Below are 20983 nucleotides of genomic sequence, written 5' to 3' on the forward strand. Positions count from 1 at the left end.
ACTTCTGTGTTTCAAAGAACATCTTCCAAAGAGTGAAGACAACCCACAGAATGGGAGAAAATGTAAATCATATATCTGATAAGGGATTTGTATCTGGAATGTATGAAGAACTCTAGCAACTCAATAGTAAAAAGACAAAAAAAAAAAAAAAAAAGAAAAGAAAATGGGCAAAGATCTGAAGTAAGTTTCCTAAGATATACCAATGGAGAAGAAGCAAATGAAGAGATGCTCAGTATCACTAGACACCAGGAAAATGCAAGTCAAAACCACAATGAGATACCACTTAACGCCCACTAGGCTAAGTTAAAAGACAGACAATAACAAGTGTTGTTAAAGATACAGAGCAACTGGAATGCTCAGATCCTGTTGTTAAGACAATAAAATGGTACCGCCACACTGGAAAACAGTCTGGCAGTCCCTTTGAAGGTTAAAAAGTGTTCCTGTGTGATCCAGCAAACCTATACCTAGATACATTCTCATTAGAACAAAAAACATATGCCCACACAAAATCCTGTATCCAAATGTTTCCAGCAGATCATACTGGCAAAAAATAGAAACAATCTAAGTGTTTCCACCAACAGAAGAATGGATAAATAAAATGTAGTATTATCCAATAATAAAAATAAAAATAATTGAATATTTGCTACAAGGTGAATGAACTTTTGCTTAGGAGAATACCGAAAAGAAAATGTCAAAAGAAAAAGTGGGCTTTAGCTTAAATATTTTTTATTTTGGTAAAAAGGGGTCTAGGTTATCCAAATTATTCTGTTTAAAAAACCTCTTCCAACATCTCAGGTGGAAAGGAAAAACATTTTTAAAGTTTACAACAACTAACAAAATAATTTGAGGTCACGATTATTAAGTAGAAATTATACTTGATGGGCTAGATAAATACTTTATTGTAGAAAGTGCACACTGAACTCAGACAAGTTGGCTCCAAAGTGCCTTGAGCTTCTGCTGAGTCCCTGAGCCTCTAGAAGGGCCTCAGCTCACACCTGTTCACCAATATCCTCACCTCTCCTCCACACCAGGTCCCCTTCACTCAATGCCATATCCTACATGCCTCCCAGTGGCCACCACGGACATACATACACATCACATTTATAACCAATTTTCAGTTACGAATCCTCATCTCTGTTGACAATGCCCACTTCTGTGAACCAGGGGACACAAACGGAGACAGTTTTATGAGTCCTCAGTCAGGAAAATGCCCCATGAGAACACGGCTCCTCTGAGAAAATATCTCCTCCTGAGAAAATGCTCTCCAGGGATGAGAAGCGTTGATAATTAAAAACTCTCTGCAGGCATATGTGAGGAAGAAAAAGTGGAGATACAAGCCTGCAGGCATGGCAGAGGGAGAAGAAATCAGGATGAAAACGCAAAAGGCAGCAGACAGAACAAGAGGGAGGCTGAGGTCAGCAAGGGGCACTGGAGCCCCTCCCTCCTCCCTCCTGGCACCTCCCAGGACCACCACCCGGGACCACCACCCGGTCCCCATCCTTCTCTCCTAACTGAAGGGGCCCCTCTTTCCCTCCCTTCTGCACTTTTGTGAGAAGAATCAGAAGAAGGTCCTTCACATGATTACAGAAGCTTATCACCTCCCAGGCCTACAATCTCATCTGCAGATGAGAAAACTAAGGCCCAGAGAGGGAACAGGTCTAAACCACGGTCTTTAAATTGTTTTTCTAAGTGCTTTGGAACCTCCTTTGAGAGGAAGGTGTCTAAGACGTGTAAATCAATAAATCGGAGTTGATCTGGTGAGCAGCGTTGCCCCAATCCCCCAGCCCTGCAGGGCCTCAGGGAGGCCGGAGGAGCAGTATTCAATATGAGTGTAAAGTGATGAACAAGTCAGGCCATGGGTCCTGCCCAAAGCCATGGTGATGATCCTGTATTAACTATACTTTCTTCTTTTCTGTAGCCTATTTTTTTTAGGGCTGTGCCAGCAGCATATGGAGATTCCCAGGCTAGGGGTCGAACTGGAGCTGCAGCTGCTGGCCTACGCCACAGCCACAGCAACGCCAGTTCCAAGCCACATCTACAACCTACACCCCAGCTCACAGCAACACCAGACCCTTAACCAACTGAGCAAGGCCAGTGATCAAACCTGCATCCTCATGGATACTAGTTGGGCCATGATGGGAACTCTTCTTTTTTGGTATTCTTGATGCTTTGGCATGTGGGACTTCACTGGCTGGCAAATTCCTGGAGACAGCAAACAACTCCCCCATAAGCACATCTTTCAAATGCCTCCAACCTTTTACGCAGAGCTATACCCCAACCACCTCCTGTATCAGACTCTCACAGGGCTCTACACTCCCCCTGCCCTAAGATCAGACTAGGACCAAGATCAGACAACTAGGGGTGGCCCCAGAGCCCATCAAAAGTACTCAAACTTGCTGACTGCCTACTTGGGCCCTACCTGGCCTCCTCCTCCCCATGGAAACCACAGTAATCCTCCTGCCCAGGCTTTCCCCTCACCCCCTCCGCCTCCTAAGGACCCTGGTCCCCCCCCCCCAGGGGATCCCCTCTCCATGGCAGGGCACCCCCTCCTGGGAACTGTAACAAATTCCTTTCAGTAGCAGTCCTCCCAGAGTCTGCTGGCCTCACCACAATAGGAAAATGATAAAACCAACATTTTAAAAACAGACCCACTCTATAAGCAAACATTATCCCTAGCAGAGTCTGAGAATGTGGATTAGAAAATTCACATCCAGGGGATGCCACAACTCTGACAAAAGCCTGACCAGGGAGGTGTCCCCTGGATGGCTTTCCAAGGTGGGTAGAGAAGGGAGCAAAAATGAGGCAGGAGACGTGGGCCCGGAGCCACGAAAAAGAACAGGAGAGGTCAGTATGAAGGTTCTGGCAAGAAGGCAGGTAGCAGAGAGGTACCAAGGCGAGTGTGGCTTTAGGAAGAGTCAGAAAGCAGAGGGGACCAGGGCGGGCCTCAGCCGTCCAGCTCCTCCTTGACGGTGATGCGCAGTGGGCAGATGCGCAGGGGTTCTGGGGGCCCGTCGCCCCGTGATCCGCCCACGTAAAAGTAGGGCCGCACCTCCCCAAAGCGGGCGTGGAAGGTGTACAAGTGGCAGTGGCGCTCCGCGTCGTAAAAGGACAGCTCGCCCTCCTCGCACTCCAGCTCCACGCGCAGGCGGCGCGGGATGGCTGGGACCAAGGGTGATGTGGCGGGGTCTGAGGTCACGCAGTGGTCGCCGTCCACGCCCCGCGTGCGGCACACATACCAGAAGCCCGAGCGCGTGTCGTGGTAGCAGCTGTGCGAGCGGCCCTCTGAGCCCGCGTCCTGGCGCCACCGCACCACCCCCACGCGCCAGCTGGGTAGCGTCCCCAGGTCCACCTCCCAGGCGTGCGAGCCCTGCGACAGGACGCAGGAGCCCAGCAGGCAGGGGGCTGACGGGAAGCGCTCGGGGTTCTCCACCTGGACCCGGTAGTCGTGGTTGGTGACGCTGGTGAGGTCATCGGACACGGAAAGCCAGCCAGCTGCGGTGTTGGGATCAAAGCTGAAAGGCACTGGGTGCAGAGTGGGAAGAGGGTGCAGGAAATCAGCAAACCTGAGGACCAGCGAGGCCTCCAGGCCCCCTAAACCCACCCACCATGTTTCACCTGGCTCAATGCACAGAGGGGGCTGCCCCGGGCAGGGACAGGGGTGGTGGGGTGGGGGCCTGCTTATGTTGAAATGTGCCCTCAAGAAAAAGCTGTGTTGAAGTTTTAACCCCGAGTAACTCAGGCGGTGACCTTAATTGAGAATGAGGTCACTACAGATGTAATTATTTAAGATGAGATCAGACTGCAGTAGAGTGGGCCCTAAGTCCAACATGACTGTCATCCTTAGGAAAGAGAAGAGACACAGACTGGGAGTGGGGGTTGGGGGGGAAGCCCCATTATCTGTGATGCTGGAGGCACAGAGCAAAGTGCTGCTGCTGTCAGCCAACATCTGTCAGCAAATATCAGAAGTCAGAAGAGGAAAGAAGGACTCTCCCCTACAGGTTTCAGAGGGAGCAGAGCCCTGCTGACATCATGGTTTTGGACTTCTAGCCTCCAGAACCCTAAGAATAAGTTTCTATTATTTTAAAGCATCCAGTCTTCTGTCCTTTGCTGTGACAGCCACAGGAGACCCATGCAGGCAGGGATCCTGATGCTCACATGACACCTGCGAATCTTAGAAAAGCACATAGCATGCCCCTGGGTCACTGGCATTTCTCCCTGTAAAATCACGCCTCAGTGTGGGCTACTAGTACGAAGGTACCATAGACCAGGGGGCTTAAACAACAGACATGCATTTCTCACAGGTCTGGAGGCTTGAAGTCTGAGATCAGAGGACCAGTAGTATGTTCAGGTTCTGGTGAGGGCCTCTTTTTTGGTTTTCAGATGGCCACCTTCTTGCTGTGTCCTCACATGGAGGAAGGAGAGGAACAGAGGAGGCCGTCTCTGTGTGCCTCTTCTTAAAAAAGGGCACTAATCCCATCATAGGGCCCCAACCTCATGACCAGTTCTAACCCTAATCATCTCCCAAAGGCCTTGCATTCAAATTCCATCACGCAGAAATTATTGGCTTCGGCATATGAATTTGGAAGGGGACACAGACATCAGTCAACAGCACAGGATAGAGGGACTCGTGTGGGGGAACCACCTTGAGAGATGTGACCTTGAACTGAGCAGCTCTTTCATTACATATACAATACGGTTCTGAAGAGAAAGGGAAGCCAGTTTCTCTTTCTGAAGAGGTGGCCAAGTGTCAGGACCCAAAAAAGGAAGGCATTCCGCTAGGTGGGGTTTGGGCAGAGGGGTAAGAGGAGAATAGGGCACAGGGACCAGAATAAAAAAGCCTGGAGAAGGGACCAGCACAGGGAGGAGGAGGGCTGATGGGGCAGGACGCTGCCCGGGCCTCTGCTCACCAGATTCGACACACATGACCATCTTCCTCCAGACGCGGTACTGCAGGGAGTCCAGGTACTTGCAGACGTCGATGAGCATCCCGGGCTGGACGGGCTCTGGCTCCATCGTGCAGAAGAGGCTGGGAAAGGGTAGTTGGGCCTGGTGGGCAGGGCCAGGGCCAAGCATCCTGGGCCTAACTGGGTCAGCTGGAAACAGGATCCCTTGCCTCAGGGCCTAAACTCCCTGGGCATCTCCCTGGACTGGGCTCTGATGGGTGCCAACTGGGCAGGCAGCTCACACCCCTTCAGGATTCAGTCCTCAGGGCCATCCTGCCCCCACTGGGATAAATATAAATAGAAGATTCTCAGACATGATGGTTCCCATCCATGTGGGCAGAAATCACGCTTAAACATCAGCCCATAGGACATTTAAGTTGGAAGGCACCTTAGGGGTCCATTAGCCCCACAGTCTGAAGGTGTCATTAGCCTTTGCTTAAATACCTCCAGTGACAGGGAACTCACTACTGCTCAAAACCCTCTCTTCCATCTTAGTACAGCTCTGACTGCAACACAGCTCTTTCATATTCAGCCCCGTGAACCAACCATCAACACAAGCCAGCATGTCCTGAGGCTGTCAGAGGGAGGGGACCCACAAAGAAACAAGATTAAATGCTGGGCTGACCCCCCCAGAGGACTATACGTCTCATGCAGGAGGGCACTTGCTCTCCCCACACAGTGGTCATGCTCCACACTCAGGAAAACACTGCACCAGCGCAAACTAGAAGTGGGTGCCTTAAAAGTGTGCTCTTCACCTGGCTGGTCCCACTGCTCCCTCTGCATTGCACCCAGATGGCCTCATGACCTGCCTGGCCCTAGAGCCACTGGAATTTGCACCCTTCATGGTTCTACCTCCTCCTTCCCTTCCCTGCACCACTCTTGGCAACTTACCGACGTTTCCGGCTCTTATGTTTCTGAGAAAGAAAAAAAAAAAAAAAAAACAGAGATACAAACATAGACACAGAGAAAACATATACATTTCTGACGTCAAAAGGAGCCACGTACCCCAGTTTATGGATCAGAAGACTTACTATTGCTAAGATAGTAATACCTCCCCAACTTGATCTACAGATCCAGTAAAACTCCTATTAAAATTCCAGCTAGCTTCTTTGCAAAAACTGATAAACTGATCCTAAAATTCATATGGAAAGTCAAGGGACCCAGAATAGCCAAAATAATTTTGGGAAAGAAGGGCCAAGCTGGGGTCTCACACTTCAGATTTCAAAACTTATTAAAAGCAACAGTAATCAAGACAGTGTGGGAATTCCCATCGTGGCGCAGCGGAAATGAATCTGACTAGGAACCATGAGGTTGTAGGTTCGATCCCTGGCCTCACTCAGTGGGTTAAGGATCTGGCGTTGCCATGAGCTGTGGTGTAGGTCGCAGATACAGCTTGGATCCTGCATTGCTGTGGCTGTGGCATAGACTGGCAGCTGTAGCTCCGATTTGACCCCTAGCCTGGGAACCTCCATATGCCGCAGGTGCAGCCCTAAAAGAAAAAAAAAAAAACAACAGTGTGGTAGTAACATATGGACAGACATGCAGATCAATGCTCACTGACAGTCTGGAAATAAACGCCTGTACTTAATGTCAATTGGTTGCTGAAAAGGGTGACAAGACCATTCAAAAGGAAAGGAATGGTCTTCAACAAGTGGTGCTGGACGCTGAGGGCAGCAGGGAGGGGCAATACGGGAGGGGCAACAAAGGGGTAGAGGAGTAAGGGGTACAAACTATTAGGTATAAAATAAGATACAAGGATATATTGTGCAACGTGGGGAAGATAGCCGATATTCTATAACAGCTATAAATGGAGTGTAACCTGTAAAAACTGTGAATCACCATATTGTATACCTGTCACATATAACACTGTGCAGCAATTATACTTCAATTTAAAAAAAAAAATGGTGCTGGGACAACTCGGTATCCACATGCAAAAGAATGAAGTTGAACTTCCTACCTCTCACTATACACAAAAATTAATTAATGTAAATCAAATATAGAGATAACTATAAAACTCAGGACCTTGGCTTTGGCTATGGTTTCCTAGATATGATACCAAAAGCACAAGCCGCAAAAGAAAATGTAGATAAACATAGGACTTCCTGAAAATGAAAAACTTTTGTGCGTCAAAGGATGTCATCCAGAAAATGAAAAGATAACTCACAGAATGGGAGAAAATCCTTATAAATCATATATCTGATAAAGGTCTAGTATCCAAATTATATAAGAACTCTTATAATTCAACAACAACAAAAAACAACAGCAACCCAAGTTTTAAAATGTACATTTCCCCAGAGAGGACACACCAATGGCCAAGAAGTACATTAAAACATCATTAGCCAGCAAGCAACTGCAAATTAAAACCACAATGAGACACCACTTTACACCCATTCAATGGCTATAATAAAAGAAACAGGTCAGTGTTCCCAAGGATGTAGAGAAATTGCAATGTGCATACACTGCTGGTGGGAAGGTAAAATGCTGCAGTCTCTTGCCTAAATAGAGGCCAACCCCCTCTCCAAAGACTCCCCTTTCGAAACAAGATAGTTCAGCTCTTCTCCAAGTAAAGAAGATACTGCACTATTCTGACTGATTTCCAAACTAGCTTCCATGTTACAGAAACTTCTCCCCAAAGACCCAGTGACTCCTAGGGGACAAGGGGGCAGGGGCAGGGCGTGTGAAATCGATACAAGGAAGAAAAGAAAATGAACTCAATGTTCTTTTTTAAAAAGAGAACAGTCATCCATAGAGAATACCAAACATCATACTCAAATCAAACAATTTAAATAATCACATAATTTTTCAAGTATCTCATTTTGTAGTCTTCACCACCCCAGCCTAACCAAGAGTACTTTCTAGTGGGTACCTGACATGTACCCAAGACTGCCAAGGTCACGAAGAGCAGGGAAAGAATAAGAAGCTATCACAGAGCAGAAGGGACCAAGAGACAGGACAACCACCTGCAGTGTGGGACCCTGGACTGGATCCAAGAGCAGAAACAGACAGTAACACAAGGCCTGGTGAAAACACAGAGTCTGGGCTTTAGTTAATAGCAAGGCACCAACGTTTATCTTCTAGTTTGGACAGATGGGCAATCTGGTAATGTAAGGGGTTAACAATGGGAGAAACTTGGTCAAGGGGTGGGGGCACTCTGTACCATCTTTGCAACTTTTCCATAAATCAAGAAGTAGTCCTAAATAAAAATGTATTTTTAAAGTACTCCACTGTACTAAGGAGGAGTCCAGAGAGAAAAGACCAAAAGAGAAAGAGTAAGCCTAAGAGGGAAGAAGAGGGCAGAGGGGAGAAGAGAGGTAGGAATGGAGAGGACCTCAGGTCTTGTTTTAAAGTTCCTATGCCTCCTGACACAAGCCGAGCACCTCATCGCTGAGCTCCTCGGGCCCGAGCCAGAAGCCAGGGGAAGGCTGGAATGGCCAGGGCCATTGGTCTCAGGCTCCCCAATGGTCCCTGAACATCTGGTCCCCATCCCTGAATCCAGATGCTGAGCTCCTCACCATGAGAAAAGAAATGTCATCCTCTTTCATCTCCACCTGCAGCCGCTCGACCTCGTGGGCCAGAGCCTCCATGTCTTCTGCGAGCTGCTTCATCTTCTCCTCTGCTAGAAGCTGCTTCTGCCTCGCCTCTTCGGCCATGGCATCCAGGATGGCCTGCTCCTCCACTCTCAAGAACTCCCGGAGCTTGTCAAACTCCTGCCGGATCCGCCCTTCCAGCCGGGCAGCCTCCACCTGCAGCCAAGAGCGGAAGGAGCCAAGCTCAGCCATCACTCAGCCCACTGACTCCCCAGTTTTAAAGGAACTCCATTTGCGAAAGGAATCACACGTAGGACCTCAATAGGTAAAATACAGATGCAGCTTTCTCAGCACGAATTTATAAATTTAAATTCATTTATTTTTCCTTTTTATGGCTGCACCCGTGGCATATGAAAGTTCCCAGGCTAGTGGCTGAATTGGAGCTGTAGCTGCTGGTCTATACCACAGCCACAGCAACGTGGGATCTGAGCCACATCTGGGACCTACACCACAGTCACGGCAACACCGGATCCAAGTGGCATCTTCGACCTACACTGTAGTTGGCAGGAATGTCAGTCCCTTAATCCACTGAACAAGGCCAAGGATCAAACCCACATCCTCATGGACACTATGCTGGGTCCTTAACCCACTGAGCCACAACGGGAACTCCCTAAGTTTAAATTTAAAATAAATCAGAATGTTTTGATAAATTAAAAAAAAACAAAACAAAATCACAGCTTAGAGTTGACAACTGTAGCCCTATAACATCCTCGATGTACAATACTCTGTACCTTGTTTAGACTGCAATAGTGAGGGAAATTCTGACTCACACAAAGGAACTGTTGCAAATAGCAATGATTCTTCAAAATTATTTGCCTTTCAATCTTGGGACTTCAAATTTGTCTGACAGAGAAGCTTACCAAAAAGAATGGTAGGAAGTATTTATTTATCTATTTACTTACGGTACTTACTTTTTTTTAAGGCTGCACCCACAGCATATGGTGATTCCTAGGCTAAGGGTCCAATTGGAGCTGTAGCCACTGGCCTACTCCAGAGCCACAGCAATAAGGATTTGAGCCACATCTGCGACCTACACCACAGCTCATGGCAATGCCAGATCCTGACACCAGGGATCGAACCCATGTCTTCATGGATACCAGCTGGGTTCGGTAACCACTGAGCCATGAGGGGAACTCCCAGAAGTATTTGTTTTAAAACTGAGTCATTAATAATAAGCACACTTCTAATCATAACTAGTATTTAAAGTAACAGTTTAAACAAAATCATAAATGTACTCAAAGAAAAAGCAGAAAAGTATTTCTCATCTTGGAATGAGAAAGACCTTTCTGACCACAATGAAATTGAGAAGCCTCAAAGAAAGAATGAGGTAATTGGATACATGTAAAAATAGCAACTTTTGCATGGCAAGAGACTACTAGTAAAGTTAAATAGATATATACAGTTCCATGATGCTACTGGAAAAAACTTGAACTGTAGGCTCTAGCCATTGCAGGTTAGTAACCCACATCTTTGGATTGAGTATTTAATATGTGTTTATGGCTCTGACAATATGATGACAAAATAATTCACTAAAAAAGGGAAAATAGGTAGCCCAGGGGATTAAGGATCCAGCATTGTCACCCCTGTGACTTGTTGCTGCTGCTGGGGCATAGGTTTGATCCCTGGCCCGGGATCTTCTGCATGCCACAGGTGCAGCCAAAAAAAAAAAGAGAGAGAGAGAAAATAACCAAAAAAGGGGAAAATGACTCATTGTTAAAGAAATGACAAACAAAGAAAAAATATTACCAACATATATGACAGATTGTTATTATTCTTCATATAGAAAGTGCTCTCATGAATCCACTAAAAGACAAGTATTCCAAGAAAAAGAATGTGAACATTCACAAAAGAAATGCAAATGGATGTTATACTTGTGAATATCCAAAGAAATGTATATGAAGAGGGATGGGGAGTTCCCGTTGTGGCTCAGTGGTTAACAAATCTGACTAGGAACCATGAGGTTGCAGGTTCGATCCCTGGCCTTGCTCAGTGGGTTAAAGATCCGGCATTGCCATGAGCTGTGGTGTAGGTCACAAACACAGCTTGGATCCTGCATTGCTGTGGCTGTGGTATAGGCTGGCGGCTACAGCTCCAATTGGACCCCTAGCCTGGGAACCTCCACATGCCGCGGGAGCGGCCCCAGAAAAAGCAAAAAAGACAAAAAAAAAAAAAAGAGGGATGGCATTGTTGAAACAGGCTAAAAAGACTGATAACGTGTGGCAGAAGAGTAGAATCTGGGAGGATTCTTATCACAGAGTAGGCAGGAAAAAACAGCCAGTGCAAAGTCAACTCCAGCCACCCTCACCACCAGTAGTGGCAGCTTCTCAATAAACAGGTAAACACCAAACTTTCACTTCTCATCCACCTGGATTGACTGGATTAAGAGGAAAAGCATTAATCAAGCTGGAATCCTAGACTCTGCCACGTGAGGATTCCACAGCTCCCGGGATGGACAGGGCTGTCATATACCCTGGATATCCCCACTGTATCCCACACCAGGCCAGCCAGGCAGCCAGCAAGGCCAAGCTTGGAAGGAGATGAAGCTGAGGAGCTGGATGAGGGCCTTGGAGGCCACGGTGAGGAGCCTGGACTGTACCGTGGATGCAGTGGAAACTACTGGACAGTTTTAAGCAAAGGAGTGACACAACTGCTCCATTTTTCTACAAGGTCAGTGCACTCCACAGATCCTGAACTGCAGGACATAAGTGGAAGAATGGCACCCATGTAAGAGGTCAGGGAGAAGTGACGGTGGTGACCTGGACCAGGATGGTGGCAGTGGAAGGGGAGTGTCAATGGCCAGGATGCATCCTAGAGACAGTGGAGGTGGGGAACGAGAACACAAACATTGCTGGCTTGAACACCCAGGCAGGTGGTGCATGCACTGTGGCACGTGCCATTAGTTGGAAATCACAGTGCCCATGGCGCAGGGGGCTGGTGACGCTGCTCTGTGGCTACTGGTATGGCTATGACAGGTGTCTAAAGAGGCCACGCAGCCACATTCAGCATCCCAGGGCATGGCTGTGCCCAGCCATCAGGGCTGGAGAAGACCAGACCCAGTCCCCCCACCCCCCTCACCTCTTCCTTGCCCCCTGACCGCCCTGGGCATCCCCATCTCCCCACTCAGCCCCAGCACTCACTCACCTGATTGTGCTTCACGATGGCCTCATAGGAGCGCCTCATGGCCCAGAAGGCCTTGGCTTTCTCCAGCAGCGCATGCTCCATGTTCCTGCACTTGGCCTGTGGTAAGGGATGAGGAGGAGAGGAGGCAAGTTAGGGCATAGGGAGGGGATGGCACACAGCCTCACAGCGGGAGCTGCACTTCACCGTGGGTACCACTAGACCACATTTACTAAACCTGGTCCATCCAAGCGACGTGGGCGGGAGGCAAGGGGAAGAGCAGAGCCCTGACTTTGAATCCCAGGTCCTATGGAAAAAGGGCACCAGACACCCTTTAACCTGATCCCTTTGTTTGTACCCAACACAGATGGGGAGACAGGGCCAAGGAGGTAAAGGGACTGTTCCCTCCCAGGCTGGTCACAGGACAGCACAGAGGGCGTCCTGCTCGGCCTAAAGCTGGTACATACTAGGCTGTGAACCTGAGCTGCAGGCCCAATGGAAAGACAATAAGCTCACAGGCTCCCTGACTTTATGAACCACTGATCTGTCTGTGGTCATGGAAGAACAGGTCTGATTACAAGTTGATTGAGTTCTTCCCACAGGGCCTGATCTAAACCACAGCTGCCCCTTGGATTTGTTCCAGGCCCCCAGTTACTGAAATCTAAGGATGCTCAAGTCCCTTATGTGAAATGCCATAGTGTTTATTTAAAATGCTATGTAGGTAGTTGTAAGTACAAGGTAAATGCTATGTAAATAGTTGCCAGAGTGGCAATTCATGTTTTGCTTTTTGGGGAAATTTCTGGAATTTTTTTCTTTTGCTTTTTAGGGCTGCACCCAAGGCATACGGAAGTTCCCAGGTCAGGGGTCAAATTGAAGCTATAGCTGCTGGCCTACACCACAGCTCATGGCAACTCGGAATCCTTAACCCACTGAGCGAGGCCAGGGATCAAACCCGCATCCTCATGGACATTAGATCTCTTTCTGCTGAGCCATGATGGGAACTCCCCCTAGTTTTTTTCTCCAGAATATTTTTGAACCCCCATTGGTTGAACCCACATCTATGAAACCTGCAGATACTGAGGGCTGACTATACACATATCCCCGCCTTAGTTAACAGTGCTTGGATCATGTGAAATACTTTAGTCGGTAGATTCAAATACTTCTTGTTTAGTTTTTGTTTTTTAAACTTTAAGCATTGTTCTGATCTCCTGGGACTCCAAGAGGGACCACTGCTAGCTTGGGGTTGGATTCTGATCTTTTTTATCCAGAGCCTTTTTCTTTTTTAAAAACTTTATTTTATAATGATTTTTATTTTTTCCATTATAGCTGGACTTCCCATGTGGCTTGAAGCATAACTACTTGGTGCTAAATTTTCTTTTTAAAGCCTATTTAATTTATAATGTTGTACCATTTTTCTGCTGTACAGCAAAGTGACCCTCTTATACATATATATACATCCATTTTTATCTTCTTTTCCATCATGGTCTATCCTAGGAGACTGGATATAGTTCCCTGTGCTTACAGTACGACCTTGTTGATATTTGCTATAAGTTTTTTGTAGATATTATTAATCAGCTTAATGACATCCATTTTATGCCTAGTTTGCTATACAATTTTTTTCAATCACTCAAGGACACCGAATTTTACCACATGAATTTTTTTTTTCATCTAATGACATCATCATGTTTAAGTGTCTCAGAATTGGATTGTTTTCTTATCCAGTGGAACAGCTTTTGCCATCGAACAGGAGTGCTTAATGAAATTACCAATACATTGCTTTAAATCTACCTTCTCTTCCATGCTATTTGTCCTGCTTGCTCAATGTCTTTTTTTTTCTATTTCTTCCTGTTTTTCTTAGATTTACTATGCTTTTCTTTTTTACTTTTTTTTTTTTTTAAAATACTGTCTGTCTTTCCCAGACTATTCACTTCTTATTCCACTTTCTTCCCTTGTGTGGTTTTTTCCCCTTGGTGCTTGACCAACAAAACACTACAGGTAAAATGGGTGAATTCAAATGAATCTAAACAATAAACTTTTCCTGTTTGCTTCTGATGTTCTGACTCTGACACTAAACATACTTCAGGGACCTGCATGGAGTGCAAGGAGCGCCTGAAATAGCAGAGGCTGCTGAACCACTGATGGAGGCTCTGGTGCGAGGCCTGGTCAGGAATAACATGGGTCATCACTGCCCTAGGTGGAGCTAAGTGGCCCGGGACACATCTGGAGTGTCACCCAGGCCCCAAGCCCAGCAAGAGAGCTCTGATTTTAGCTTCAAATCATAGCATTCAAGATAAATTATAAACACACACAAAACAGGAAGTTTTTATTTACACTAAAGGATTCAGAATGTGATTATACAGAATACACAGTTTTTTATTAAAGTTACACATTGATTCCTTAAGCAGAAATTTCAACAACACGTTAATAACCCAAGATTTTACAAAACTATTTTATCCCAAACATCCATTAACACAGGTGCTACACAATGTAACAGAAAGTGGGAAAAGTGCAGGTAAGAGAGTAAATATCAGTTCCCAAGACCCGCACAGTGCCCTTTCTAGTACTTAGCAAAGTATGAGAGCTGTGTCTGCTTGGCAGCCCATATCAGCTTTTCTGTCCTCTGCGGTCCTACGTACACTTCTGCTTTGGACCGACTGCCACCTACTTCAACCAACTCTCCCAATGTGGCCTTGAAAGCCTGGCTCCACTCCCTTCATGTCCTCCAGAAAGCTGCCTTGATCTCCCCAGAAGGGTTTGGACACCTCCGCACTGTGCTTCCCACACTACATCATTGCCTCACCTTCCCAGAAAGGCTGCAGGCTTCCTGGGGGTGGGTCTTCAGCAGGGTGTTCTCACCTCGCACAGCAGCCCAGAAACCGCAGATGGAATGATGAAGACTTGCTCTGCAAAGGGAGAGCCTACTGCATCCACTGCACATCCCCAGGTCTCAGCACAAAGTAGTTGCTCACCTAAATACTTGGCTGGTCAACAAAATACACCGGATGCCTACATTCTCTCCCCTACACCCCGTGGCCTCCTGTACCCAGAGCTAGGAGCCCCGATCTGTACCTCATCATGGTCACTGACCACTGTTGAGAACTTGGGCAAAAGCTCCCTCTCTTAGGCACTCTGGCTCCACACCTCAGAGGCATGAAAGTGCCCACAGTCTCTCAAATTCCACCATAAAGTAGAGAATACTGTTCTCCCTATCCATGCTTACCTAGCCCATTACCAGGAATTCCTAGCATCTGTTTCCAGTTCATGCATGTCCCCTTTTCCTACATATGTCAAACATTTGTTTTCTGGCAATTGAAGTAGCAGCTAAGAGATCTGGCACGTGGCCACCCCGGTCCAAATCGCAGCTCCTCCACTCAGTAGCAGGTGATCTTGAGCAAGTTCCTTCACTTCTCAGCAGCTCAGTTTTCTCACCTGGCTAAGAGGGAAGAGAACAGCAGCCAGCTCAGAGGGCGGCTGTGACAATCCAACAAGTCAAGCCACGTTCAGTGCTTACAAGAGTGCACCAGGTATGTGCTGGCTCGTCTTACTATTAATCACCACTTAGTGCCAAGTAACTAAACTCCCCTACTGGTTTATTTTTCAGGTTTCTTGTTTTTGCTGTTCTTGTTGTGCTTTTAACAGGGCCAAACCTGCACCATATGGAAATTCCCAGACTAGGAGACTAATTGGAGCTACAGGTGTTGGCCTACACCACAGTCTTAGCAACGCCAGATCCGAGCCATGCCTGTGGCCTTCATTTCACCACAGCTCATGGCAATGCTGGCTCCTTAACCCAATGAGCAAGGCCAGTGACTGAACCTGCATCCTCGTGGATACTAGTCAGGTTCATAACCTGCTGAACCACAAGAGGAACTTCCTATTTACCAGGTTTCTTAAATGGACAGCATGAATCCATTTGCGACACGCTCAGATGCCTTTCTTCTCCAACTCCAGGCCAGGCTCCCTTTCTTCCTTTCCCTCTGGTGCCCTCCTTAAGAAGCAGGGGTCTACCATGGTGCCTAGTGCTGGGCTCCGTAACTCAGGAGTCTCGATGGGCAGTATTCCTAAGACCCCACAGTGCCCCGGGGCAAAGGCCTTGCAGACAGGCAATAAACATCTTCCAGCGCAACTTGGACCTGGGAGGGCCTGGATCATAGGGAAAGATCCAGAACGGAGGTGAGTAGTTAGGAAAAAAGGGAAAGAATTAGAAGGGGGAAGATTTAAGAGGTGCCTGGAAGACATTTCCATTAGGCTTGGCTAGACTGATTCTAAGAAGGTAACTCCAGAAGGGGAAGAGGCCGGGGCTGGGGCAGGAAGAGGGTGGAAGGAGGACAGAGAATGGACATTCTGTTAGTCCAGTGGGATGGAGAAGAAAGGGATCTGGACGTTCTGGGCCCTGGGCCTGGTGGACGCTCGGGGCTGGTTTGCTTGGAAGAGGGAAACCAGGCCAAACGCTGGACTGAGAGTCAGGAAACCTGAGTTCAAATCCTAGATACACTCAGTTTCACTCTCTGTGACTGGCAGGGAGAAACATCACTGCATTTCGCCAAGTTTTCATTTTCTCATCAGTGAAAGGTAATCACCTCCTTACAGTCCCCTTGAAGCTCTTGAGTCTGCGCACTGGAGGGATCTGCAAGTTTTCCGTGAGTGTTTTAAATTAGTGTTTTCATTCAATGACAACCTAAAAAAATACTAAGGTAAATTCATTCCAAGTCACGTGATGAACAGTGCTGACACACGCCTTCGGCGCCTACACCTTCAGAGCCAGCCACAGATAGTTTGTTGACAGATTCTGGCACCAGGCTATACTACTTTCTTTTTCTTGGCCGAATGAGGAAAGAACAGAAATACACTTCACAGGTGGAGGATGCATCTAACCCAAATGAAGACCAATTATATCACAGGGAAGTTTCACAGTCTTCCAACAGGGAAATTTTGGCCAGTAAATCAAGTAATCACTGGGAACAAGGTGAAGAGGCATCACAAGTATTGTGAGACGCCTCGGAGCCCCCACAAAAGAGCTGTAGTTTCAGCAAAACAAAATCTTCTAACTAGTATTTTAACTAGAATTGCACTGACTTTAGTTTTGTTTGTATGTCGTCTGTAAACCTCTTTTGGTTTTGGTGCCTAGAGGTGGTATAAGCCAAAGGGGTTTACACTGGTTTTGTGGGAGTTCCTGCTGTGGCACAGTGGATCAAGAATCTGACTACAGTGGTTCACATCGCTTCAGAGATGTGGGTTCGATCCCTGGCCTAGGGCGAAGGATCCAGCATCACCACAGCTGTGGTACAGGTCACAGTTGTGGCTCAGATTCAGTCCCTGGCCCAGGAACATCCACATGCCAAGGGTGCAGCCAAGAAAGAAAGAAAGAAACAAACAAACACTAGTTTTGTGTTTATGTGTAAGGAAGATGGTAACATAATTTAAGTCACACTATTGGAATATTTTTTCCTTTACCAGGAATGAGTACATTGTTCAAGTTTCAAATGTCCACAAAGAGAGGAATGGATAAAGAGGACGTGTTACATGCATACAATGGAATACTACTCAATCATAAAAAAGAGCAAAATAAGGCCATTTGCAGCAACATGGATGGACCTGGAGATTATCATACTGAGTGAAGTAAGTCAGACAAAGATAAATATCATGTGATATCACTTATACGTGGAATCTAATTTAAAAAATGATACAAAAGAACTTACAAAACAGAAACAGAGTAAAGATTTCAAAATCAAACTTATGGTTACCAAGGGGGAAAATGGCAGGGGGGTATGAATTAGGGGTTGAGTAACATATTCACACTACTACACACGAAACTGATAATTAACAAGGAACTACTGTATAGCACAAGGAACTCTACTCAATACTCTGTAATAACATATATGGGAAAAGAATCTGGAAAAGAATGAATATATGTATGTATGTGTAACTGATTCACTTCACTGTACGTACACCTGGAACTAACACAACACTGTAAGTCAACAACAGTCCAATAAAATTAAAAAAATAAAAAAACAAAAAAACCAAAGTCTGTGACCAGAGTAAGAGCGGAACAAGAACCCATGTGAGGTCTACAGTAACTGCTCTGACTTTGGGCAAGTTGCTTAAGCTCTCAGAGACTAGGTGTCATTGTCTGTGAAACGGAGAGAACAGTACACACCTGAGTAACAGCCCCCTCCAAAGATCTCCACGTCCTAACCCCTAGAACCTGGGAACATGAGACTGCATATGGCAAATGGGACTTTGGCGAAGTGATTAAAACACGGATTTTAAGATAAGGAAAATATCCAAGGGTCCTTATAAGAGGAAGGCAGCAGAGTTAGACGACATGACAACAGAAGAAGTTGGAATAATGTCCTTTCGAGATGCAGGAAGGGGCCTTCGAAAGCTGGACAAGGCAATGAAATAACTTCTCTCTTAGCCTTGAAAGGCAGGGAGCCCTGCCAACACCTTGCTGTTTGGACTTCTGAACTCCAGAACTGGAAGATAATAAATCTGTGCTGTGTTAAACCACTAAATGGCTTATGTGGAAATTTATTATAACAGCAATAAGAAACTAATATACAACCTCCTAGGAGTTCTGTGAAGATTAAATTTATTGACAAACACCTCAGAGCAACTGGTACATAGTAAGTGCTCAAAAAGTGCTGGCTGGCATGATTATTATTTTTGCCAGTTTCCTTATATGGTTGCAAAAGTCATCTTTCTAAAGCACATCACAAAACCCCTGTGGAAAAGCTTTTGGGGGGGTCCCCACAGCATGTGAGGGAAGCCCCTTCAGCTCCTTCTCACCTCTCAGCCTCCCCACATCATTCCCCCAACCCCCACCAACCATCCAGAACTGCTAACACCTCCTCATCCCTCAGGTTTCTGCTTGAAGCTCCTTGAGGTATGAATGACTGCCTAGCTGGTGTCCTGAAGTATCCCCAGGGCCCAGCAGTACAAGGCATCTGCTGAATAAACAGAAAGAGTCATTAGACCGTCTGCCTGGCACTAGGTTCACTGACCTTGAATCCCGCGGCTTAGCCCAGACCTGAGGGTCCTGCCTTAGTGCTCTTGGCCTTGACCCCTACCCCTCTTCCTGATCTAAACCTCTGCCAGCCCCACAGTGCTTTGTCATAACTTGATCCATGGTGACCCCTACCTTGACCCCAGCCCCCAGAATGCCCAGCACTTACTTCAGCTGTCCCAAATCAGGACCTGGCGCTCCTGCCAGGGGAAATGAGAAAAAGCACTGCTGAGGACCACTGTTAAACAAATAAGGGGACAGCAGTTACAGGCTTATCCTACTGCTGAGCTACTGTGGTGTTCAAAGGAGCATGGTGCTGACCTTCCCCTCCACTTGAACTCTGTCAAAATATATATCAACTGTCAACTTTGGACATTTCTTAAGAAAGACATGAAAACAGAGTAAAACAGTGGCTGGAGACCAGGCACTCAGAGTCCTTGCAGTGCCCCCTTTGGAATATACTCACCTTCTTACCAGCTAACCAGTGTTCTCCAAACTATGGGTCTAGCCTATGTATTAGCAGGTGATGAAATAAATTAGTGTTTCACACTCTGTGCAGGTTTTATTTATTTATTTATTTATTTATTTATTTATTTATTTAGGGCCACATCCGCAGCATCTGGAGATTCCTAGGCTAGGGGTCCAATTGGAGCTGTAGCCGCCAGTCTAAGCCACAACCACAGCAACACAGATCAGAGCAGTGCCTGCAACCTGCACCACAGTTCACAGTAACGCTGGATCCTTAACCCACTGAGCGAGGCCAGGGATCAAACCCAAGTCCTCATAGATGCTACTAGGGTTCCTTAACCGCTGAGACACAACAGGAACTCCCATGCGCAATTTTTAAAATAAAACGACACCAAGTGTCTAAGCACAACAGACATTTTCACAGAACTTTTGTTACAACTGATACAGAGCATCATACATTCACATGGCTGTTCTGGGTCATAACGGAAAAAATATTTGCTATGGGCCAGCTAAGGTCAAAAGATCTGAAAACTGAGCTAGCGAATCCTTATTTCCTGATCACTTTTCCTTCATGTTACTCTTGCCCTGTTAAGTGCTTCTTTATTTATAGCCACTTAAACTCTACTCATCAGAGATGCCTAGAGTGATTCAGAACAGTCCAGCTGGCCTGGGCCCAGAGGCCTCCCCACAGCTACACAACACATGGGGCCACCTCCAGAAGGAGGTGACCGATGTGGGGAGATCTAAAGACTCCACATCCCTGGCCAGGTCTTGTGGTCCTGTGCCTTTACCCAGACTGTGCCAAGTTTCAGGGTTGCTGGGCTTACCCACACCTATGCTTCTTCAGGGGCGTGGGCTACACCCAGCGGGTAGAAAGGGGGCAGCGTGGTCCCAGCCCTTCAGAGGTGGGCGGGGCTGTCTTGAGAGCTTCCTATTGTAACCCCAATTCTCACATTTCCTGTTGACATTCTCTCCCCTCCCCTCTTAGGTACCCAAGAGCGGGCCTTAATGAAGAAGGCAGCCTCTGTAGGTTATCAGCGTCAGGGAGTGGGGGTCCCGAGAAGGCACCAGCAAGCTAGCAGTAAGAGGGGCAGGACCGAGCACACACCGCTCTGGCAGGCGGGAGTGCAAGGGTAGCAGAGTCAGGGTGCTGGGTTCCAGTCCACGTGCGCCCTCAGCCACCTCCCTCACGCGACCTCGCTTACCCGGAAGTCGTGGGCAGTGTCCTTCACCGGCTGCACCCGATGTCCCTGGTGCCGGGGATCGGCCTGGCACGAGCAGCAGAGCAACTCCTTGTCGTCGAGGCAGAAGAGGCTGAACTGGCCGCGGTGCAGGCGGCAGAGGCGCGGGGAGCGGTGGCCGGTCCAACGCGCGCCCTCGGCCTCCTCGCGCAGCAGCTTCTCCACCAGGTTGTTGAGGGTGTGGTTGGGGCGCAGGTCGGAGGGAGCCGCGCGGTCCTTGCACACCGGGCAAGTGGGCGCCACCTGCACCTCCCAGCAGCGGGTCACGCACCCGCGGCAGAAGTTATGGCCGCAGCGCAGAGTCACGGCGTCGCGAAACGGGTCGTAGCAGACGGCGCAGAGCAGCTCCTCCTTGAAGGAACGGGAAGGCCCGGGGGACGCGGCCGGGCCCGGCTCCATTGCCGGGTCTGCGGGCTCCAACGCCGGCAACTTTCACTCACGCCCCTCCCACCGGCCTCGCGGCTCCCGGGACCTTGCGGAGAGGGGCACACAGCCCCTTCCGCTCGGGAGCACTGAGCGACAGCAGCGCCAACCAATAGCGCAAAGGGCGTAGTCTGGAGACTCCGCCCAGTTCCGGTCGGCGCGGGGCGGGAGGAATCCCGGAAGAGCGGGGCGGGGCCT

The 20983-nt window shown here is 47.6% G+C and overlaps 1 protein-coding gene across 6 annotated transcripts; it reads right to left on the bottom strand.

Moving 5' to 3' along the window:
* Positions 1–709: 709 nt before the first annotated feature.
* Positions 710–20835, bottom strand: TRIM35 (tripartite motif containing 35). 6 transcript variants are annotated; one of them, XM_084997763.1, is made up of 7 exons: positions 14868–15080; positions 14448–14550; positions 11672–11767; positions 8456–8686; positions 5835–5857; positions 4908–5026; positions 710–3522 (listed from the first exon to the last, which is right to left on the bottom strand). In XM_084997763.1, exons 3-7 carry the CDS (start codon positions 11750–11752, stop codon positions 2945–2947), a joined length of 1032 nt encoding a protein of 343 aa, XP_084853889.1. In that variant the 5' UTR covers positions 11753–11767; positions 14448–14550; positions 14868–15080; the 3' UTR covers positions 710–2944. The 6 variants fall into 6 exon arrangements, 5 of the variants coding, with proteins under 5 accessions (XP_084853889.1, XP_001928415.3, XP_084853890.1 ...); XR_014828422.1 differs by lacking the exons at positions 14448–14550; positions 14868–15080 and adding an exon at positions 20327–20835 and having other exon boundaries at positions 4908–5093; XM_001928380.6 differs by lacking the exons at positions 14448–14550; positions 14868–15080 and adding an exon at positions 20327–20835.
* Between the last annotated feature and the right edge of the window lie 148 nt (positions 20836–20983).

This window comes from Sus scrofa, chromosome 14 (genome assembly GCF_054392235.1).
Source record: "Sus scrofa isolate SSC_HxYL_T2T_F1_AM1 chromosome 14, Sscrofa_HxYL_maternal_Yorkshire_Landrace_v2.0, whole genome shotgun sequence".
NCBI classification, from domain to species: Eukaryota; Metazoa; Chordata; class Mammalia; order Artiodactyla; family Suidae; genus Sus; species Sus scrofa.